The sequence below is a fragment of the Micropterus dolomieu genome, linkage group LG21, assembly GCF_021292245.1.
Source record: "Micropterus dolomieu isolate WLL.071019.BEF.003 ecotype Adirondacks linkage group LG21, ASM2129224v1, whole genome shotgun sequence".
In the NCBI taxonomy this organism is placed as follows: domain Eukaryota; kingdom Metazoa; phylum Chordata; class Actinopteri; order Centrarchiformes; family Centrarchidae; genus Micropterus; species Micropterus dolomieu.
In genome coordinates, this window is record NC_060170.1 from 4,526,564 (window position 1) to 4,551,052 (window position 24,489).

Consider the following 24,489-nt stretch of genomic DNA (forward strand, 5'->3'; position numbering starts at 1 on the left):
TCAACAGAAACAGAACAGCAGAAGCATGGTGTAAAATATGTACATGTCTTTTATTGGCATACAAGTTTTAGATTAATAAAACAATGGAGGTGAACTGAAAAAAGAACATAGAAAAGTTCAATTAACTGAACTCCAGATAAATAAAGTAGGAATCAAAAACTATTAATGGAACTTTATTTACATGACTAGACATCAAGATAATTGTTGATCTTTTAGCAATGGCATTCAAAATGTATACTTGTACATGTAGTAAATTCATAATAAACCCCCACCAGCCATACATTCTACAGTACATTCTACCTTTGTAAAGGTTTCACTAACATTACATCCTAGTCTTAGGCTTCAGATGTTTGTTAGCAGTAAGTGAAGAAAGCAAAGATCTGACTGACATGATTTAACAGGCCTGGTCACACCAGAAAGTATTTCAAAGTCAAATATTTGGTTCTAGATGCTTGGTGACATACTGACCGTCCGGCGGAGCTATTTAAGTTCTCCAAGCAAACCTGTTAGCTTAGCCTAGTCGCTAACAGAATAATAGGTTCACATAGTTTCTTTAAAGACATATTTGTACTCATGACTGGCTGCAAACCATTCCTCTTGTGTGAGGCAGTTCATACTCTGACAGAGGAGGTTACAGGAAAGTGGATGGTACAACCCAGCTAATTACCTATGATGGCTTCCTCCATCCATTTTGGACTCTGCCTTCAAAGGTCAGCACAGTCAAGTTGGCTTGTCAGCGCAAATTTGAGAGTCACATTCACCAAAGTTGAACATGAACTCAACATAAAACATGCTTATTTACTCTGCAAGATAATTCACAAACAGGCGATTCTATTGTAATGAATTGAAATTACTGCAGAATTTCACGATTTCAAACCCTGGTGTGAGCAGGCCTTCAGACTTTAACAAAGGCAACATTCACAACCATTACAGGCACAGTCCACTAACAAGAGCACTTTTAATACTTCGGTCAAAGGCAATCTCACAATATATGAATATATGCTTATTCAATAATCTACAGTAGTTACCAAACACTATGCATGGCACAGTTAAAAAAAACATGACTTGAGAAGTAGTATTAATAATATTACATGCTAAATACAGAGCGAGCACACGTTTCTGTGTTTCATAAAGAATCTCTTAAATCAAAGATGCACATTAAGGTTTGAATCTGTATCGATTTGACTGGAATGTTTGGATCCTGACAGAGTTCAGTGTTTTCAGTTAACTAGAAGGTCAAACGCTACAAAGGAAACATGCAGGAAAGACGATAAACTACCAAGCACCTTTACAAGAATACATGAGTAAGAATAAAGCAAACAAACTGTGAGGTGCGGCACATGCAGAAAATCCCACTATTAACCAGATCTCCCTGCTTCTTGATTCAATTATATCCTCAGTTCAGCCAAGACAATTACTTAAAGCATGGGCGTGGGTGAGATCCATAATCATCATCTTCATAAAAATAAGTTACCCTGTGTGTTATTATTTGAAAACAGTGTGCAAAAAAGAAAGAAATATTCAAAAGTTCATAATTCCACAAATGCTACTAGTCAAAAATGTGTTTGAAGTCCAAAATAAACTAAGTATAATTTACTCATGGCATGAAGAATGTCTATAAAGTATGTATGTGAGTGAGTCTATACGTTTTTTCATGAGATCCTTTTCTTTTCTCCAACCAAATACAAGCATATAACAGCAGGACAACTTAAATCCTCAATGGATAAATAGGTAAACAATGATAAAACAATAGCTGAAGTGTCAGGTATGAAATCTCAAACATGGTCACAATGGACACTCTGAATAGAACATGCAGTTGATCGGTAGCAGAAAGGGATAGATTGTAGAGACGCAGTATTAAGGGTGCAGGTCTGGGTGGTCCTCGCGAAGGTGGGCATTGGTGCTGGGCTGCTGCAGACCCTGTAGCATCACTCAGCCAAACTACTGTTCCAGAAACAGACAGATTAATTTGAGTGAGCATTACATACGTTTTCACAACAGACGCTTTGACTTTTCATAGCAAGAGAAGCAGCGTGTAAATAACAGTGTTGGGCAAGTAACTTCCAAAATGTAATACATTATAGATTACTAGTTTCTGTCATTTGAGAGTAATTAGTTATATTACAATATCACTGTCTCTGAATTGTAATGTGTTACACTACTTTTGAGTTACTTTCACTGCTGTTTAATGGGCTTATTATTCTGATAGTAAGATGTGCCTGAATAGGGTTCTAGTGATGTGCAGAGTTATCTGCGGATAATCTTCAACTTTATTTATCAAAAACTTATTTTTTAAATGTATTTATTTATGTATTTTTAATATTTTTGTCTGTTTTATTCTCCTGTTGCATTTTCTATCCTGTTTATTTCCCCAATGGTATTTCTTTCTGCCTGTCCTTTTTACATTTCTCTATGCGTATCTGCCTCATTATGCAAATGAGGAGTGGCTGTATCTCAAGGGGTGAACTTCTCTCCTATTGGTGGACCAGTCAGACGGGAGAGTTCTAGGCCTACTCTGCCTGCACACATCAACAAGCTTGCTCGTCACACAGTCAGATGGCTTCCTTCAGTGCGCTGAGGTTTTTAGCAACTCTATTTGAAGACAATACTACCAGCCAGGTCTTCCTTCCTTTTCGTGTGGACGCTCTGACAGTGTTTTCAGTTTGCTGCATGCATGAACTGCAGTACAGGGAGAAGCACACTGTCAGCTAGCTGCAGCTAAATCTGGAGTGCTGTATGGTAAATTCAGTTTTAATGGAGCAGAGCAGTTAAGAGACTCTTTTCTGTCTGTTTCTCTCTTTACAAAAGACACATGTTGCAGTCTGAGAGTCTTATCTGAAGAGGGCAATTAAGTCTCAAAGTATACGATGCGAGCACCACATACAACATAATTTATACAGTATGATATGCAGTATGTAAATAAGATTAATTGGATTATATTCACAGGAAGTATAAAACTTGTTACATGTGTCTATTAAAAGTAAAGTAACACAAAAAATGTCAGGGAAATTACTTTACTTAGATTTAAGTACTGCAGTTGTACATTTGAAATACCTTCCTACCTTTCTGATAGGAAGCCTTCTTGAGGTGGTATAAAACATTTCTTCTTATATTCTGATTTGAGTTGTGGACAACTATGACCACATGAATTAAAAATATTAAACATTTCACTGCCCAAGTCAGCTATAACACAAGTCTTGTTCATTAGACTACATGCTGTACAGTATTTGTGGACAGATTTTGTCCCAGGATTTATTATGCATTTATTCTTCAATGCATGATTTAGAATAATAAGTTGAGAAATGGGTCTGTTCTAAGTTTATCCTGCACTGCAGCAGCTAATAAAGCCCATTTAATCCCAAAAAGCCTTTTCTTTTTCTTTCAGGCAGGCTGGAGCGGAAAACCTTTCTCAAGTTGTACAGTAATATCACATATGTGTATGAAGGTGGATCAAACGCAGCTAATCTTAAATGTCAAAGTAGAGAGGAGCCTAAGCCTATTTATTTTCATTCATTACACAAGATGAATAAGCTATGCAGACAGTTGTAAAAAAATCTTGAATGTTCTCCACTTGTTATAGTTACACAGTATTAGGGATGTGGGCTGTATTAAAAGTATCCACTGTTCTCCCATGCTCTCACACACAGTAACGATGAGATGTGTGCTGTTTTCCCATTCTTCCTCTGTATCTACACATAAACAACAAGGCATGTAAGAGGAAATATAAAAGGAATTTATTTTATTATTTGGGGATTATTTTCTTTGTTGCTCTCCTTTTCCTCTGACAAATATGGTCAAGTTCTCCACATGCCACCTCATGTCTTCTGTGCAAGACATAGAAGTACAGTAACTAGCCTTCATTAACTCATTTCGACTGGTTAAGTGCAGTAAAGTTAACTTTAAATTGACTCCATTACCACACATTAAAGCTTGATAGCAATCACATTTAACAGAAGCATAAAATTCTTCTTAATGGTAACTGTCAAGATTAGTTTATTTGTTAGTCACCACCCCTAGCTTAAGAGCTTTAGGCTATAGAAAGCCTAAGTCACTCACTTCCGCTTCCGGCTCATGGGACCTTATTTTGGAAAAATTATGTACGGTAGTCAATGGCGAGAGACAACTTATCTTTTTATCCAGTTAGAATTGGACCCTGAATTACACATATGATGTTGGTCAATTTAAAATAGAATTTTGCAAGTCAAGAAAAATTGTTGTAACATGTAACTTTACTGTTGTAAAACAGTAAAGTTACAAACCGCTCAATGAACTACATCTCTCGTCTCGCACAATATACGCTACCAACATGTTAGCGCGGTAAAGCTAGCTAACGTTCATTGTTTTCTTGCTACTAGCTAGATAATGTAGCTATGTTCCACGCAGAAATATATCTCAACTGACAACGACACTCGGCCCTTTTATCACATCATACTCTCATGTAAGTGTTTTGATGTTAGCTTCAGTAACGTTAGCTTCAGTCATTGACAGAGAAAGTTATGACGTCACATACGCGACTTTTGGGTTTGTGGTCTTTGTTATAACATATTTTCACAGTCATATCTCAACAATTTACATCAAACTATGACCTTCTTTAATTTAAAATGTATCTTTCAAATCAACAAAGATCATACGTGTAATTCAGGGCACAATTCAAACTGGATCAAAATATTTATTGTCTCATGCCATTGACTACCGTACAATATTTTTCTGAAATAAGGTCCACCGAAAGGGGAGGGACTTAGGCTCTAAATGATATTAATACTACATTAATTAGCCTAGTGGCTAACGGACTTTTACTCTCCTCACAGCTTAACCAATTGCATGTATTATTCATAATATTTATTACTCACCGCTGGTTAAGTCACTGCATATCCCGTTGAATTTTCACCCTGAATGGCGATTTTGTGGAAACAGCAGCTAATAACTGCACAGCAACGAGCTGCTCCGTGTGGGAGCATTTACCGTAAATACTCCTATAGGAGTGCACTCCAGATTTAGCTGTGGCTAACTGACCATGTGGCTCTCAGAAACAACAGCTCACTTTCCTGCAGATCTATGTCTGTATAAGTTGCTAAATGTAAACTCTGTAGGTCAGAGCATCCATATGAAAAAGAAGGAAGACCTGGCTGGTAGTACTGGTAGTATTGTCTTCAAATAGAGTTGCTAAACACCTCAGCGCAGTGAAGGAAGCCATCTGACTGTGTGACGAGCAAGCTTGTTGATGTGTGCAGGTAGAGTAGGCCTAGAGCTCTCCCGTCTGACTGGTCCACAAATAGGAGAGAAGTTCACCCCTTGAGATACAGCCACTCCTCATTTGCATAATGAGGCAGAAATGCGTAGAGAAATGTAAAAGGGACAGGCAGAAATAAATACCATTGGTGAAATAAATTGGGTAGAAAATGCAACGGGAGACTAAAACAGACAAAAATATTAAAAACACACATAAATAAATAGATTTAAAAAACAAGTTTTTAATAAATAAAGTTGAAAATTATAATCGCCAATAAATAAATAAGTTAATTATTACAAAGGTGAATAAGAAGCTAATTAAAATAGATATATACATTTATGACATCTTGTTTAATTTAATTACATCACATACACATGTCAGGATCAGTCCTCCATATCAGGGGAGCTACCATCTTGTTTAGAGGAGCCAAGCTCCCCCATAGTTTGCACACTGCCTATAATCTCAACCATCGGATTCCCGCCACAGGAAATAACGTTAGGCTACTCTTTTACTTATGGATTTGTTTTTCTGCTGCCGAAATTATTCTCAGTGTTACACCACTTAAGTTGGGATTAAAATGTGTTGTAACGCGTGTTACTAAGATTGTAACGGATATAATCTATTGATTTTTGTTAGCAATGTGTTATATTACTGCGTTACAGCAAAAAGCTATACATTACAGTAATTGTGTAACTTTTGCAACACGTTACTCCCAACACTGGTGTATCTGTCATCAGCCAGTTATACAGTTTATGTTCATTAATAATTTGGTAAGCTGAAGATAATTAAGGACATACACGTGACAACAAAGTTTATGTAAAGAGACATGTAAAGTAATTTATAGTGGAACAAATATTCTTGTGTCACAGTGGGTCGGGTCATTATTAGTGGCACTGTTATCATTAGAGGTGGTGGTGATGGGGCAGTGGATAAGACACATGCCTTTGGTGTGAGAGACCGGAGTTCGAATTCACTATGAGACACCAATGTGTCCCTGAGCAAGACATTTAACCCCTAGTTGCTCCAGAGGCATGTGACCTCTGACATGTATAGCAATTATAAGTCGCTTTGGATAAAAGCGTCAGCTAAATGAATAAATGTAAAATGTAATGTAATAAAGAACGCCTGACCGATCCGACAGAGTATGATGTTTAGAGATGTTATGAAGATTAAGTAAAGACTATAAAGCTTGATGGTTCCTTTTACTCCCCGAGTTAACGCGGCCAATGAGTTGTGCTTAAGTTATTTGTAAGGTTTTACGTTCTGTTTATATTATTGGATAGGCTAACTACAGCTACTATATTAGCAGAGTTTCACGATAGCATCGTCCATCTGAATGTCAAGTAAGCTAATTATCTGCAAGTTATTTTGGGTTTAGGAAATATTTGTTTAATGATTATTCTCTATGAGAATACTCTGTATTTTATTAGACTCATTTTATGATTTGTGCATTTTATTTCGTCTAGTTCTCACGGCATGCTTGACAACATGAATAAATGCCTGCAACCAAAGGAACGCCTTGTGTTTGTGATTTAAACTGGAGGGGAGCTACACTTGGTAACTAATAACTGATAATAAGAATGCAGAGAGCATGTGGTGCTTGGTTTGTTGAGACAAGCATCATATGAAGAGAGCATTTGTCTTTAGTCTTATAAAAGTATTGGTATCAAAAGCAGGTACAGTTCTGTTGGGTATTTATTAAGTAGAATAAAGTAAATGCTGGCAAAAGTGCTGTACAAATGTTTTCAGAATGCTTTATCAAATGTGTACAAACAGACAATGATATATTTCATATGTCTATTAACTTGCCCTGTAAAAATTATCCTTGGCAGGTGAGGAAAAACAATTTTAAGGCAATTAAAATAAGACAACCTTTTAATCAACACTGTCCAACATTCCCCACTGACGCTAAATATTTTTATGTGTGCAGCCTAATTTACAGGTTTGTTGGTGTGCTGTGGCCAAGCAGCGGGCTCGTATGCCGAGCCAAACGACACCTTTTCAAGCGCCCAATGTCTTTTGGACGAGATGCCAGGACACCGACTTGGCGCCATCTGCTTCTGAATGAATACTCAGCAGTCAGGAGCTGTGTGGGCCAAGTCTAGTTTTTCTATAGTGCGGTCATCCCACTAGAGGCTGATCCATCATGCTGTTCAGGCCTTCACCTGGGAGGCTCCTGGCCAAACTAAAAACCCTGCCTTAAGCCAGCTAGGCCTTCAGCCATAATCGCGAAGGAGAGGGAATGGGAGAGGACGGCTTGATAGATCTGTGGTGAGGGTCAGTGCTGGCATTTTTTTCTTCTGGAGCAGCAAGGGGCCAATAATAAGTCAACATGTATTTTTTTTTCTTTTTCAAGCCAAACCGTTACAAGGCTCAACCAATTAAAACTAAATAAATAAAAGTGTTTATTCAAGAGGAAAATCCCTCCAAAATGCTCCAAATCACAGGGCACTTATCAATATTTTCTATACAATGGATAAAATGTGTCATGTACAAAGAATCTTGAGCTCATTGTTCTGGTTTTCTGACCTGCCACTTTACAGTTTTAGTTTAGCCCCACTGCTCTAGTCAACCTCATTTCCAGGCAGCTGTTTTCAGTTAAAAAAGGCTGAGGAACCCACTGTACACTACCTGCACAGCACCATATGGTTTACAGACAAAGTTAGCTACATGCTGTCAGCTAAACAGCCAAATGTTTTGCTCTTTTGGTGGAGACCAAAACAGCTTTAAACAGGCAGATGTTCCACATTAGATGTTATAAAGTAATACTATGTCAATGATTTTGAGGTTGTTATTAAGTATTACTAGGTCAATGACTTTCAGCTTTTTATGCTGCTTAACAAACAGTAGTAGATGGTGACGATGGTGAACGGGCAAAAAAGGAAGCTTTGTCGCAATCAAATTATGACAGAGCTTAATGACAACTTAATGGCCAACATGAGTTTTAATAAAAGGCTTATGTTGGTCTGATACACTGATTTATTAGTCTAAGCCTGGAGGAGACAGAGGAGAAGAGACCCTGGCAGGATGAAGAGGCTTAAACACTGGGAAGGACAGAATCTATGTGTGCTCAGTTCACTAGCTGGCTGTGGTTTACCCAGTCTTTGACCATGGCAAAGCTCCAACGCACTCTTCTCTCAACAGCTACTTATAAAAGTCCTGAGTTTGCATTCCTCAATAGGACATGTATATGTATCAATGCACTCAGCAGGAATTTCAAACGAGAAGATTAAGCCCTGCATCTGTCTGTACGGTAGTAGGGCAATGGTTTATCCATCCACAGGGGTCCTATGGTCTCAACACAGTTGCCAAACACAACATTCCCCATAGGTAAAATATTTATGGGGTATGTCTTACTCCTGCCTGATGGCAGTGTCTACGCCACAGTGCAAACTGGGCCCTGTCCAGCGTCTATACAAAGTACTTTTCAGTATGATTTGGGCCCAGCTCAACCTAGGATGACACTGTGAAAATGAGCTTCCCTGTCTTCAGTACACAAGAGGAAAAGAAGGGATTTACTGTGACAGAGATTGAAACAATTTATGGGATGAGATGTGCTCTTGAGGCAAAAACCATGAGGCGTCTGCCAGGCTGAAAGATTTGCAGATACATAAAAGCCATCTGTGGTTGACGATTATTCTCTCTCAGAACGTTTCAGCATTCAAATGAAACAAAGTGCGTAGCAGGATAGTACATGACTGCTATGGAATGATAACTGTTGAGGGATGCTCTTAAGGAAACTTATTTTAAAACAGCGTAAATGACGAAGAGGAAATTTTCTTTGTTGGGAAACATTTCCCAGAAATTTCAAATTAATGACACAATTTAAATCATTTTTGATGATATGCTGTCCAGTGTAATAAAAGTAAAGCATAAATAATACATGTAATTGTATTGCTGCTTGTCTAAGTTGAGCATAGTTCTGATATTGTACCCAGTGTACCCTGAGTGAGCCACAGGAACAGGATGTAACTTAAGTAAGCAGTGTATGACAGACCTCCATAATTGTTCATTCAAGTTCTATTTAGAATCTATTTTCTGTAGCAGCCTATGTTCTCTCAGTTAGGTTACGGTTAGGCCTCTCTCTCTACACCTACCTACTGTACATGCTACTTTACAGTACTTCCCTCACTGAATAAAAAGGCACATACAGAATATTTATGAATGAAAAGCCTTTGCACATTCCTTACATTTAGAAGTCAGAAGCAGAGCAAGAAAACTTCAAGGGCTGAAACAAAGAGTGGTTCTCAAAGTGGGTGGTGGTGGATGTCGAGCGGACCGAGTTGCATGAAAATGATTCATAAACAAAAGTGCTGTGATAATAGCACAGTTTTTTTGCTAATCGGAATCTTGCTTGTTTTTTTCCCAATTGCCTAATAGTTAATGATTGATAAAAATGAAAACAAAACTTTTTTAGAAGAGTAAGAATTTATGTGCCAAAATGAACACTGAATTAAACTTGTGTAGCAAAATGTAGAAATCACCAGCACTCACCAGAGCCACTTACACTTAAGTGTTTATGAATGAAATTGTTTGTTTAAATGGGAGTCATAAGCAAAGTATGAAACACTCATGGGAAGTGTAGTTATTGAATGCTAACAAAATAATTGCTGTTAATATAGTTAAAATAATTAGGTGTTCAGATGGTGCTGTCCAGTACTAATTTACTGCACTATACTCCACTAGCATGTTTCAGCTTTTTAGAAAGGTCAAATAAAGAAATCCTCCCTGGAAAAATACATGGTCTGGTTTAAAATGGTGGAAAAGAGACAAATTAAATGGTGTCAGGTTCTTCAGCTCTCTGTTGCCTGAAAATTATGGTTGGAAGCATTTTAATCACTCTGCTGCGGTCACATATTCTCATATTTTATGTTATCAGTGTGATTGATTCTTCCCAGTGAGCGGTTTGTATTTACTAAATGTTTGATAACAATAACGATGTAAAAAGAGAGAACTATCTGCAGCAGTTTGTTTATTTTATGTTGATTTTAAATGTACCAATATAAGTGAGACCATTTCAGAGAATCAAACATGCAAGTAAGCTTTTGAGACACAATTAAAACAAATATTTCACTGCAGGATGAGCAACGCTTTCCATGTGAAGCCATGAAATCCCACTCTCCCACTAACACGGATGTGGTAGAAGCAGGCAGCCAGAAAAGTAAATAAGGAAACGGACTATTACTAAAATGTGATAATTGTTTGATTACGGCTGCTTAAAGACATGTAAGTGCAGCGAGTGTGCAGTTGTGCTGAAAAGGACACTTAATCACTTTTCGGGTTCAGTTACAGGGTTTGGCTCCTTCATGTGCTCTGGACAGCAGAGACCTTAATGCGCGTCCTGTATAGCCTTCAGTCAAGTGACTGACTGAGCACTGAGCACTATGCAACAAGTGGGCAGAATCCTTAAATGTTTTATGAAACAGCCCGCCTGACTGTACAGCAGTTCACTAATATTACTCACAGATGAAGAGGCTTTAAACTTTGATGTGGGATTTGCCTTTGAATGCAGAGGAGGCATTCAACATGAAAGCAACGGCACACTTATAGAGTGAACCCTCTTTTATTACTGCTCTTTAAATCGAACCCTTTTCTTTGCAATACTTCCCAAAAATGAAGAGGAAAATGTGCGTTTCATAATTGGAAAAATGTATTCGTGCGCTTTAAAAATGCTGTTTGCGTACTCAGTAGCACAGCACCAAATCTGTACAAGAAAGAAAGTATAAGTCCTCGTTAGACGTGGAATATTAATTATGAGACTCACCGTGGCAGCTTTTATCTAGTCAGGCTTCTGTCTTCAAAGATGGTGACCTCAATCTTAATAGGATTCAGTCAAGGAAAAGAAATTTGAATTCTCCTCATTTTGCACGTCAGGAAATATAAACTAATGATACTGCAGCTATTGTGCATATTTGACCATTTCTGGACAGGCTTGTGGAAACAGCATTTTGCCTTCAAACCTCTGGGTGGTTGTTTACTGGGCAGTAGCTGACTGGCACTGTCATAGCCCTGTAAAGTCTTCAAATGCTGATACACCAAGCCAACAGAGCGTTGCTTACCTACCTTTAGCCATTTATACTGTTTATCCCTTTACAACTTTAAACATTTGGGAGGACCTGTCATGCTGTTGAATTTGTATTCCACCTGGAAATTGGAAGTTCCCCCTTCATTACAACTGTACATGGGTGCATTTACTCACCCATTTAACTAGTCTTAGAGTTATGCATAATTAAGAGCATCACGGACACTACGCCCATGTTTTGTTAGTGTATGCTAACAATGCAGGCCCCTCATAATAAAACTTCCAACTTCTTGTTTTTGGTAATAACAATTTGGACCAAATAAGAACTCATGTCAAAATAGGGGTTTTACAGTATATTAGTTACTTAGCATCATGGCATAAATGGTTTTAAAGGTCAAAGACCAGATAGCTTTGGCATTCTTTTTATATTCTGATTTATCAAACTTTCTTAATTAACGAAATTAGGTTGCGCCATCATTAGCAAACATTAGTAAAATAGCAGTTTCTGTATGACACGAGGAAGAGGGACTAGTAGCAAGTGATCCAAAAACAGTCAACCTGTCAGACTTGAAGGGAAATCTCAGATGGTGGTATTAAGCAGTCACACCATTAGACAATTATAAATATGATCATCATGGATCTCTGGTTTAAAACGTTCAACAACGGTTCAGGTGAGAAATTCCTGTCAATCTCCCAGCGCTTCCCGTGCCAAAGTCAGCACAGCGGCCCGTCAGTGTTGGAGAAACAATCCAGATCCCTGTCAACCCCAAAATCATAAGCAAGAGGGAGAACAAAGCTCAGCTGTGAACAATTTCAGTCATATTTTGCTCTCCCTAATCTTCCATTGCTGCCCAGTTACAATTAATTGGGATGTTGAGTCACCCCCCCCCCACACACACACACACGCTGGCCAGCCAGGATGTTGGTGTACCCGCTGATTTTATGCAGATGCTATAGATTACATACTAACTTTTATCTGGTGTTTTTACAGGGTATCCCTACATAGCACTGGATTTCCTGTAAGCCGCCCGGACTGCTGCTTTCCATTTTCAACCAGCAGTTACAGGGAAAGACGTGGTGGGGGCAGAAGGCCTGTAAATCACTACATCTATTAGGTCATTGTGAACGCTCCTTGTTCTACTTAAAGCTGTGGTGTGATTACATTCACATTTGCTGATCTCAGGGTATGTTTAACAAGTTAGAGCTACCTAAAATATTCAACCTATCATTCTTCTTTCCCGTACATGCTCATTCTTGCATAACAAGAATAGCCGTAAAAACATTGACTGTGTTTCTACTTAGTTTGGAAGGGTGGCAATCTGATTTAAGTCTATACTATTGTTTTCATTATATTCTATTGTGTTCCTCTGAAGTACAGACTCCGATAAATACATAAAATTTATCTATTTAGGGGATCATTGTTTGCAGTTTATTTCTAAACAATGGAACAAGACTCAACAGACTGTGGAAAATTCCACCTGAGTGAAGAGAACAAACAGCACTTTGTGACAACAGACACTTAAAGGTAGGATACGACTCGCAGGCCTCTCTCGATGGGATCGGTGAGCAGGAGGCCTCGTGGTGCGTAGATCTTGTCATTCTGCTCCTGAATGTACTTTGCAATCTTCTTCAAAACCTAAAAAGGGACAGCAATATTAGCTTCAGAAACATTGCTCATGGACAGCAAACCACTAGTGTAATTGTAACAGCAGTAGACATTGTTTTTCAAGTGTTCATTCTCTGTCGTCTTAATGATTCGACTAGTCAGCTTTGTCAAGCTTGCATTTATGCTCACTGGATTATTAACAATTATTAACATTTTTCTATAAGTAAGTACTCTATTCCAACTGCCCATCACTCATAACAGTGACACTATCTGCTTGAACCACACTGCTTAAAATCCATGAAAGGTGTTGGTGCTACAGGCAGCTTAAAACAGATATTAGACATACCTCCCCCCCTTTGACTTGTACTGTGTTCTTATAGCTAACCAACGCTAGACACTAAGGCTGGCCGTCCAACCTCATTACTTTTTTGGTACCTAACAAACTGTGTCTATACAAATTTTATTTAGGCAACATTTTTGCACATCTGCTTGTGTTTAGACAACATTTTTTAACACACTCCATTGAGCAGTGCGGCACTATAGATGGCAACATAGGCGTAGATTAGGATATGGACAGTAAGGGACACTGCTGAATTGTCGCCACCAATAGTTTAGTTTTACTGATCTCAAATGATCACGACATTGTAATTCCACACACAAGTTACCGGTAAGATCTATGCAGAGTTGATAGGTTTTTGCATTTTCTCCAAAAAGTAGGCTGATAGACAACGAGACAATGGGGGATACCTGACGTGATGATCTGGCAACCTGCTGGACTAATCATTGTCGGCTAGCTGCAGCAATGAATGAATGGTGATTTGAGTTTAAACGTTTCAAACATAACAGAAAATAAACACCTTAGCTGAATATAACTAACACCACTCAACTGATATTATACAGTCAAGGCCAAAAATATCTACAGTACATATTTATTGGAGCACACTAATTGATGGCATGGCTGTAGACTCTTAGTGTTGGTAAAGTTTGGATTCTTTTGTTAAAGAAGTGGGTTTTAATGAAAAATCTTGTTTCTATTCTTCAAAGTACTGAAAAAAGTATAACTTTGGAATTGGTACCAACATTCAGGTATTGTTTTAGCACATTATTTAGTCTAGAAAACATCAGAAAATAGTGCCTGTTCTATTCATTCTATTTGCAATCATATAAAACAGATAGAAGCAAAATCATCACATTTAAGAAGCTAGACCCAAACAGTTGTTCCACAATGTCCAGTTAAAGAGGTGGTATTGTGCTTTTTGGCTTTTCTTCTCTCCTTTATTGAGTTGTACATCTTTTTTGTGCATGTAATAGGTTTGCAAAGTGAAAAAGCCCAAAGTCCAGCTCAAAGGGATACGAACGGACACAGAAAATTCTGCTCTGAACTGCCTGAAAACAGCTCGTTTGTAGTCCAGCCCTTCACTTCCTTCACTGTGACGTCACAATGAAAACGCGTCATAAAGCTTGCCAAGCGGCTAGAATTATAATTAAAATAACGTAACTTCACAGACTGTTCAAGTGCGGAGTTGTTGTAAATGTTGGCTAACACAGCTAAAGTTATAGCTATAATGCTAATGTTACACCTGATGTGAAAGCTACTGAGCAAACGTTCAAATTGTTTGGCCAATTTTTATGTAAAATTGAGCTGAAATATGGTGATTTTTGTAGTGGTTTATGGTAAGATGTGGAACAATGATGCTGTGTGGTTGTGGACTTATGAGTAACTTATACCATCTGCTAGGTTACGGTCGCAGTCTGAAGCGGCTTTGATTTGGATCACACTACCTTGTTTCTTACGACCCGCCCTTCTCTGCTTCTGATTGGCTAGTAGTCCTTACCTGGGAACTGCGCATGTGCAACTCCCAACAAAGATTTTGTACAAGTAAGATGCATCACTCTGTAGCTCAAGAGCAGATCGTACAACACATAGAGTGAAAAGAGGAGCTGCAGTATGAGAAAAATATGGTGTTTTTTGAAAATTAAACCGTGTAAACCTGTTCTGGTACAACCCTTAATTAAGATTTTGAACCTGAAAATGAGCATAATACCATCTCTTTAAAGTTCTCCAGTTTCTTTCTCTAGTAGGTCCTGTACAAACCTAGCAAATCGTTTTTTGCTAAATAGGCAACAAGAGGATCTATCTTGCAACCCACCACATTCTTGAGCTGAAAAGCTGAATACCAAGACTATTTTTTACAACCAGTCAATTTAAATTGAATGACTTTATGAGCGCTCATAAAACCCAAACCAAGCCAAATGTTTTTTATCCCAGTTCACTCCTGTCCACTAAAAGACAAAGAACAGGAAACGATCACTGACGTACTGATCCATTTACATTACACATACATCAACTGGGCCAAAAGAGATTTTAAATGTACACAAATCATATTTATTTCCTAGCTCACAGTGGTCATAAATTACTGATTTACAGCAAAGCTAAAAAGGTTCCACACAGCAGCAACGGAACTTCTTACAGTAGAAACCCACTTCAATCATCTCCAATGTCACCTATACATGGAGTCCCTGATATGTCCACATGCAGCAGTAGATCATCGCAATGTGCTCAAGCGCAATAGTCACATCGCAGAACAGTGCAATGTCAAGCATTGAACTTTTTTGCCGCTTGATAGAAAAGGAAAACTCTGCAAGAGAAGTTTGTCTGATGTAACATCATCATCGCAGAAAAGAAAATTATTGCAATGTACGTTTTTCATAATATCGTGCAGCCCTATGGAGCAGACAGTGCAAGATACAGGATCTAAAATGGAAATTCATTATTAGGTCTGGGAATCAGTTGAAATTTTTACAAATTTTTTGATAAAGGTAAAATGTGACAGAACAGCATTATGATGAAGCACTGTAGTGCTGCACAAACGCCCCTGCCAACATATCTTGTTCTCCAGATGTAAGAAAACATGTTTGTGTGGTAAACAGTCCAGCAAATATCACATCATCATGATTTTAATAGTTTGTTTCAGTGAAACTGAAAATTGTGATGCAAAAATGATTATTTCCACTAATTGTGAATCATATTGCAACTGTAATATCTGTCAAAATAATGTCAAGATGTTTTTTTAGTAAGAGTGTACTGTTAGCATAAATGATTTAAATGTGCATTTTATAAGTTGTGTGTTTATAGTATTTAGTAGGTTAATTAGCGATCTTGTTAAGAGTTTCATCTTTGGGTGTTTTAGATAGATGTTTAATTTAGCATTAATTTTTTATTAATTAGTTTGTTTTAATATTTGTTAGCTAGCAGCCACAATGGGTCAGCACTGTTGCTTTTCCAGCTGCAAAAGTACCTCCGGACAACACAGCTTTCCAGCAGACCTAAAAATTAGGCGCCAGTGGTTGCGTGCATTGGGCCTACCGGACCATGATCTCCTGCCTAATTGACTACAATTGACTGCATTCTTTCCCTTGATGAGATCCCATGATAAACAGCTGGGCTACAGCTACATACTGACATTCCCCTACAGATAGACTGACACACAGACTGGAAAGCCTCTCTGTCTCTCTGAGCCGCTAGCTTAGCTACTACACAGGTACCATGCAGAAATTCTTTAGTAAGGGCCACAGATCTGCTTCTAGTGACAGTGAAAGCTCCAGCTCTGACCACCAGCTCCATGTGGCTCGCTGGTGATCAGTCTGTCACGCTGTTGGTCATTCTGGTCGGTATCTCCTCGCCTCCCAGGTCACACGATACGTAGCCACGCCCCCTTTTAAATATGCCAGGAGGGAGCTAGCAGCTAGCAAGTGTTTGTCTTTAAGTCTGTGAGGACTCACAATCTTACCAGATATATTTCAGATCCTGAAACTGTTTGCGTAACAAAACGCTATTGGAAAGGTTCACCAAATGTATCTGTGACATATCTGTTATGCACTACGATGAAAAAATCCCTCACAAATCATTTTAGAATAAGACATATCACTGTATGTTCAAGTTGTTGTAGGAAAGGAGACCGTTTTTAATGTGAAACCCCCCTAACTCACAGTGAAGCTGCCTTTCAAGATTACCACCTCTAAGTGATGGGATCACTTTTTCTACAAACACATTTGAGTTGGGAAACAGAATGATATTAACTTTTCTGAAATGGGGAGCAGCAGGAGAGATAATATCAACATGTCTGTTGGCTGATTTATATTCTGAGATTCCTGATCTTAATTGCCCATATGTTGGTTCATTATGTCGTTTCTGTGGTGTTGTATATATTGGTTGTAATTTCAAATTGTCCATATGCCCTACATTAATATATTTTACTAATCTTTTTGCTTATACAATCTGTATAGAGTTTTGGGAATGTATGTATAGTTGTGTTTTTGCTTGATAGACTGTGAGGTTTTCAGTGAGGCCGGTCTCAACTACAGGTAGCCACTTGGTGCACCGGTTGGTTTATAGGTTGATTGACACTAACAAAAACTCAAATGGGCTTTTGACCTCGTGTCTTGAAAAACTAACTCTAAAAGCAGCAAACAAAATGAACTCAAGGTGATCCCAGCTCATTTTGTACGTTACCAAAATAGCAGTGCGGTTCATTACCAGGCCTCATTCATTCTCACAGTATGCATCTACACAGGGGCAATATCACTCACCTTCTCATAGTGAGTCTCCATACACAGGAAGATAGTGTACGCTGTGAGGCAGGCCAGACAGCCTTCAATATATGACTGGCTTCCCAGCTTCTCAGCTTCAGCGTACAGGTTATTCAGTGTTCGCACCGTCTCCTCAAATTGCTGTTTGTCAATCTGAAATACATGGAAACATAAAGAATGTGTCAGAGAGTTAAAATCATTACACATGCCACAGAGCCAGGTATATATTTGGACAGTTTCTGCCTGTGTTGGGACATTTGAGTGGAAACTCGTCTTATTAGCACCAGATCGTTTTCTCCCATTCTTTCCATCTATTGGATAAATGAGGGGCAGAATTTTCTTGGACTGATCATCATCAAGGGAATGCTGGGCCTCCTTCCTTCCCACATTGGAAACACCTCCTGAAATGATTAGGATTCCTTGGCCATATGTTCTGTGAATGTTTTCACTTAATAACTGACAGGACACACACAGTGACAACCCAGGAAGGAATCTTGATGGTTTCTCCTTCTCCGATGGCACAGGCCCACCTTGAAAAAGATGAAGACATATCTCTGCTGTTCTGCAGACAGCTTTTGGGATCTAAACTGTAACTACGACCGGCTGATAATCAAACCAGCGTTTCTCAACTGTGGGAATACTGGTGAAGGGTGGAGAACTGCTGGACTGGAAGGCTCTTTTGACCGGGGTGTTGACACTAGTCCCATGCTGGTGTCCAGAATGGATCTGCTGATCTCTCAATGAAGGGAAAAAGAAGGAGCCTCCAGACCAGACGAGGAGTCAGCCAGTGGCCTCCTGAGCCTCTGTAAACCCTCCAATGTTCTGCTCCCTTGTGCCCGAGGAATGCAACAACAAGCTCCAACACATCAGTGGTCTCAGGCGTGTTTCGTACCCGCCATTGAGAGCCTTTGTTTTCCTACTAAATTTCCAATTCAGAGGCTGCGATTCAAACCACATTTCTCCGCCTGAGCATCTTTCCATTACGTCTGATGCAGCGATATCAGCATTCCAAGAATGTTAGATGAGCGTGCAAGGCTGAACAGGGTTGATAAATTGAAGTAGGGAAGAGGATGTTCCCTTAATTGAAAATGTCACAAAATATAATGTGAACCAAGGAAATAAATATTAGACACAGGTCACTGAAAAGTTCTCACTTAATCAAACTCTCATGAATGGTTTTGGCAATTAAGCTGCCAAATGCATTTAGAACTTTCCAAGTTCTTTGGCACAATTCTCCAAAAGCACTACAACAGAAAAGAGCTAAAATAATAAAGCCCACAGCCTAAGATAATTGTCTGCAAGTATGCATGCAAACCTCTGCAAAAGAGGACCTGAACTGCAAGGCAAAATCAAACACTGGTAGAAAAATGTTGGCTGAAAGGAACATTTCAACATAATGTTCTGAAAACTTTCTCACAAAGTGACATAAATGACTGTCCTAATACAGAAGCCACTGAACAGCTTGGCATAACTGCATACGTCATAAACTGGGATTACAGCAAAACACTTAAAAAAGTGGAAAGAACTTTTTTATGGTAGGGGATGGCAGTTTTTTGCCTTCCAAAGGGGAAGCATCCTTCAGTTGTCCAGAAGTTCAGTGTGTGTGTGTGTGTGAGAACTGAATCCCACCGGAAAACATGGGAGGACCACCCAATCAAGAGGGAAGTGCCAATAAACCACCAATGAGCGGTTTAAGTGTTGTGGAGCTGCTCTTTTGATGTGGTGCATGCATTTCAAAACTGAAGCTTTCTGTCCTGCGAACTCTGAACCGTCGGCTGGCACCGTGTTTAATGTGGCGCGGCGGGTTTTCAGTCTCAGCGACCTGCTCTTCCTCCTCCACATCATTAAGGCTCCTTGCTTTAAACCCACTTCCACCGTAGTTCACATGAGGACAAAGTCCAGCAGGGTTCCTCAGGGGAAGTTGCACACAGTATTTTTCACTTTTGGCTGCATGTTCATTTCAGCCTCCTTTTAGGTTCCAGTGCCAAAACAGCAACTGTAAAACATTCTGATATGGACAGTTTGCTTTGATAAATGCACCATTTCAGCAGTTTTGTGGTTTTTTTGCAGAACATTAAGTGAAAATATATTATATACCTTATTATTTGTCTACTTTTGTTAGCAGCGATGGAAGTCAGTTTGCTCTAAAATGAAAATCAGCCTGGTTCAGAGTAAGTAGAGTCTGTACTAAATCACAGTACAGAGTGGCCCAGAGGTTTACACTGCTACACTTTACAAAGCAGAAAGGTCCCGGGTCACATGGCTTTCCAGTAATGGACATGGGTGACAACATACTGTGAGTGGAAAATCTCATCTACATCACCAAAATCAAGTTGTTACAACATTAACAAAAACATATTTTTAGTGAAAAAGTAACGTAGAAGATAGCTGGCTGTCTTGAGTCACAACAGCCCCGTAATATGAAGAAACACTATACGCATACGCTGTATGGTTTGGTAGGCCCCTATGATGTCAGCAATGCGGAAAACAGATGGAATTTGATAATGAAAATAGAATCAACTGTATACCACGGAATACAGCAAAATGTGGATGCAATAATAAATATTGAGGCTTTCCGTAGCTTTATTTTCACAGCACTTCAGCCAAACAAACGCGATGCAAGACGCAAGCTTGTTTAAAACATCTTGGCTGTGTGAGGCGGAGTCAGTTACATCAATTTCATTGATATGATTACATTTTTTTATATTTTCTTACTGAATTGTTGAAATTTTATTCATCCACCACATGATTACACACGCTTTCTGATGACACAATGTGCTGAAATCGAAAAACACAGAATTCAGGAATATTTAAACGGAAAACACAGAATCTGGCAAAACATTCAAATGGATTTCATAGGGGCCTAATTTCAGTCATTGTCATGCTGCAGAATAAATTTGGGGCCACTCGGATGCCTCCCTGATGGTACTGCATGATGAATAGGTTTTTGCCTGTCCTTCACGGCATTAAGGAGACCATTAATTCTGATCACCAACTCTATTTGCAGAAATGCAGCCTCAAACTTGCAAGGAACCTCCACCATACTTTCTGGTTGTCAAATTTTGACTCATCCATCCAGAGAACCTGCCATGACAGTAGATGGTGTACCAGGGTCCCACTGTTTTCTGCAGCTCTGAGCTGATGGCACTGCTGGAAATCGTCCGATTGCGAAGGGAAGTAAGCATGATGTGTCTTTTATCTGCTGCAGTAAGTTTCTTTGGCCGACCACTGCGTCTACGATCCTCAGCATTTCCCGTTTCTTTGTGCTTCTTCAAAAGAGCTTGGACAGCACATCTGGAAACCCCTGTCTGCCTTGAATGTCTGCCTGGGAGAGACCTTGCTGATGCAGTATAATAACCTTTTTGCGGTTCTCAGTGTTGCTATGGTGTTTGACTTTTGACAGTAAACTGTCTTCAGCAGCCTCACCTTGTCAGCAGAGTTTGGCTGTTCCTCACCCCTGCTGTTTCTGTTTCAGTTAATGATTGTGTTTCAACCTAGATATTTAATTGGCAATCATTAGCACCTGGTATAATTGTTTAATCATACACCTGACATGATAAGCCTACAAAACCCCTGACTTTATGCAAGTGTACCTAGGAAAAATTATACTGTTTTGAAGGCAAAGGGTGGTCACACAAAATACTGATTTGGTTTTGATTTTTCTTCTTCCTCCTTCTGTTCACTCACTTTGCAATTTGTTAATTGATCAAAATAATCAACATGTCTATTTTTTAAAGCATTCTTACTTTCAAGCATTTGTTCCACACCTGCCTGAAACTTTTGCAAAGTACTGGATAACAATGATATCCTGGCAGGTGGTGCAGGTCTTATAATATTCTTTCTAAACTATGTTGCACATGAACAAGCTTCTTGCTTTGGTCACATCACCCTCAGGGTAGTCCTTAAACCAGTTTGAACACACTGACAACTCATCCACAAGACAAGACAGAGGTCATGGAAACAGTCCACCATTTTACAAACTGAATGTGTGTGTGTGAGACTGAACAATTTAGTGGAGAGGTGTATCCTACCCTGGTCTCCAGCTCAGAGGGGAACTTGGTTTGGAACTGACACACAGTGCCGTTTGTATAATCTCGCTGAATGAAGACTTTGGCAGCAATGGCTGCCTGTTGCCTCATGTCCTGCAAGCTGTGAGTCTGTGAAAACACAAGATAGCAGGTGATACATTAATGCAATGGCCCTCTGGAGTGTGTCTGTTCATCAGTAACTACACTGAGCATGTTTTATACATCATACAGACAAGCTGAGAAAATACTGAAAGGAATATTGTGGGGCTTTTACACAATTTCACAGTATCTCGTGTCTTTCATAAACAGTTTTTTATTTAAAAAAATTTAAACTCATTAATGATTTCAGTGATTTACAATGGGATACATAGACTCAATGAAAAAGGCACAAAAATGAGTTGGAATAAGATCACTTTTCATGTAAATAGAATAACAGTTTTATTTCTTACATTTTTCTGCCGTATTTGCGTGCGTATAAATAGTGCAACTATATTTTTCACAACCTTAAATGGTTCTGTAATATTTTGAGTGATTATCACTAAAGATTTGTACATTTTTATACGCGTCTGTGTTATTCTTGTTGTATTTTGGGTTCCTGGCAGCTTCAAACTTTGTTAAATTAATAAAATGATAAGTCAGACTTATAACCCCTCAGAAGATCATTGGTACCCATCTCCTGAGCATCAGTGATCCTGGTGAGGTGAGGTGCCTACACAGAGCCTAAAGGATGTTAAAGGACAGTACCCACCCAGCCACAGCCTGTTCACCCTGCTCCCTTCTGGGAAGAGATATAGAAGTTTCAGGTGCCGCACCACCAGATAGCTTTTTTCTCTCAAGCTATCAGACTTTTAAGCTCAAATTCACCCTCAGCACTGCTCCATTGATTATAATTTATTTCTGTTTACCATTTTATAATTGCTTGTGTGTTAATGTATATTGTCTGCTATGTAGCAGAATAGAGTTACAAAACTCAATTTCACTCTATAACTTGTTATACTGTGACACATAAATATACCTACCGACCTACCTACCCGAGTTTGACCTGGAAAAAAAGAAGATAACCATGCATAGGACCTGTTTAAAGGGTGCTAAACATATGACAAAAATAAATGCACAGGAACCATTAAAAAATCTATAGTGTTATCTGTACCACCCAAGGAAAAAAGTGTGTGTGTGTGTGTGTGTGTGTGTGTGTGTGTGTGTGTGTGACTGTCATGTAAGTGCTATCTCCCTACTTAATGTTTTTGACTGACTGAGTAGCAAACTTTTAAGTCTACTTCAAAAAATAATGACATCTTCAAGTTTCCTGTTTTATCCAAGCATTAGCTTACAGAACACCAAAGATATTCAACAGGCCTTTTTAACATATGACAGTGGGAAAAGCACAGGTGTAAATAATCAAATGAGTGGCTCACTGTGGCAAGTTACCTGAATAGAACAGCAATGAGTTACACCTCTGCTTCTCCCACGGTGTCAAGTCAAAATGTCTGATTTTCACAAGGGCTATTTGCCATTTAAGATTTGGAAACCAGGTGATGTTCACATTTTACTTAAATCATTCATTCTATGTATTACTACTCCTTTCAGCACCAGACCACCTAATGTACTTGTCTTCCAAAATGATTTGGTCTCCACAGGTGTTGCATCCAAACACTGACTTTGTCTGCCCTTTTTGAACTGTTGTGTTCTATCAGAAGATCATGGCAGCACACGACTACCATCACCAACAATCCTCATTAACGTTACCATCTTTATGCTGTCAAGGGGATCACGTTTTGTTGATTTATCCACAGCCTTATTCTTCCCCTGCAGATAGCTTGTATATCTCCGTATCCAACTGTGTGTATACCTATACATATGTAATTAGCACACTGCCAATGCATCAAACCCAGCTAACTGATTTGCTCCTCGCTCAAATAAAAACACTTTGCCGACAATGCCGCATATATGAGTCATATAAATATCCTAGCTGGTTAATAATTATGCAATCACTGAGGTTAAGTTACTTAACTTATTTTAATAAGTTAAACATTACCAGTCATGTTACCGAGTGACCAGTGAGCTATCAAGCTAAGGCTGTCAGCTTTCCTTCTGGTTTTCTGTCAGACATCCGCTCAGAAAACACGAATAACACTGTGCCATTAGGAATAAATTGTCAACACATCACGAACATTTGAAAAATAGCGTTCATAATCATCGATAGTTTACCTCTGCCATGTTGAACAAGATTTCTGGTTATCTTCCGCTAGCAGCTTTTAGCATGTACTACGTAATAACCTTTCCGGGGGAAACTTTTGTGTAAAAACAAGGGTTCCGGGTGTACAAGACAATTCGGAGGTAATTTTATGCTACTTTCTTTTTATATGCAGTCTATGGCTACTTTATACTTCTATTCCACTAAATATAAATGGGAAATATTGCACGTTGTACTCCACTATATTTATAACAACCATAGTTACTTGCAGATCAAGATTGAGAAAAATATAAAATACAATGCATTGTTATGAGGTTAATTAATCCCAACGGTATATTAAAAAGAATCAGTTCCACTGCACCCAGTTACAACTGCCTCAGTAATAATTATGTAACTTTAATAACAATTTAAATCAGTTGTGATCGCTGTGATGGGTTGCATCTCTAGCAATTGTAACAACTTCAGGAAGTTCCACAGTACACATGTATTTGTCCTTTTAATAAGACCTTTCTATGTGACTCAGATGTTTTTTTGTTTGAAAACTGACAACACAGAACTCAGTTTGGGTTCCTGTTTCCACAACAACATCAAGCCTTAATAACCCAGAGAGGCAGATGTTCCTGGCATTGGATCATCACAGACCCCAAAAGCCACAGTTGTGCAAGCAGATCCATTTGTGTGTTTAAGAAAATACCAAACACACAACAAAATAGTCTATTACTTAAATATTTGTAAAACGTATTGTGACCATCCAGTTTGTTGTTGGAGAGTCAACCACCTACTTAACCCCTCAAAACATAATGTATTGTAATAAGTTTA

At 38.8% G+C, this 24,489-nt stretch overlaps 1 protein-coding gene across 4 annotated transcripts; it reads right to left on the reverse strand.

The window, feature by feature from the left end:
• Positions 1-31: 31 nt before the first annotated feature.
• Positions 32-23,810, reverse strand: LOC123960807 (golgin subfamily A member 7). Of its 4 annotated transcripts, none has more exons than XM_046035771.1 (6): positions 23,685-23,810; positions 21,480-21,605; positions 17,449-17,601; positions 12,787-12,888; positions 10,995-11,047; positions 32-1,944 (listed from the first exon to the last, which is right to left on the reverse strand). In XM_046035771.1, the coding sequence occupies exons 1-5, from the start codon at positions 23,691-23,693 to the stop codon at positions 11,006-11,008; spliced, it is 432 nt and encodes a 143-aa protein (XP_045891727.1). In that variant the 5' UTR covers positions 23,694-23,810; the 3' UTR covers positions 32-1,944; positions 10,995-11,005. The 4 variants fall into 4 exon arrangements, with proteins under 4 accessions (XP_045891727.1, XP_045891726.1, XP_045891725.1 ...); XM_046035770.1 differs by lacking the exon at positions 23,685-23,810 and adding an exon at positions 23,223-23,356 and having other exon boundaries at positions 32-1,941; XM_046035769.1 differs by lacking the exon at positions 23,685-23,810 and adding an exon at positions 23,223-23,354.
• Positions 23,811-24,489: the final 679 nt, after the last annotated feature.

What these genes read in the sequence shown, in the direction of transcription:
- LOC123960807 (XM_046035770.1), bottom strand. Translation starts at nt 23,333, where the DNA reads ATGTATAGGTATACACACAGTTGGATACGGAGATATACAAGCTATCTG. An exon ending in CCTCTGAGCTGGAGACCAGG is followed by an intron (nt 17,602 to 21,479) that starts GTAGGATACACC and finishes CATGTATTTCAG; the next exon opens with ATTGACAAACAGCAATTTGA. An exon ending in TCGAGAGAGGCCTGCGAGTC is followed by an intron (nt 11,048 to 12,786) that starts GTATCCTACCTT and finishes AATCCTATTAAG; the next exon opens with ATTGAGGTCACCATCTTTGA.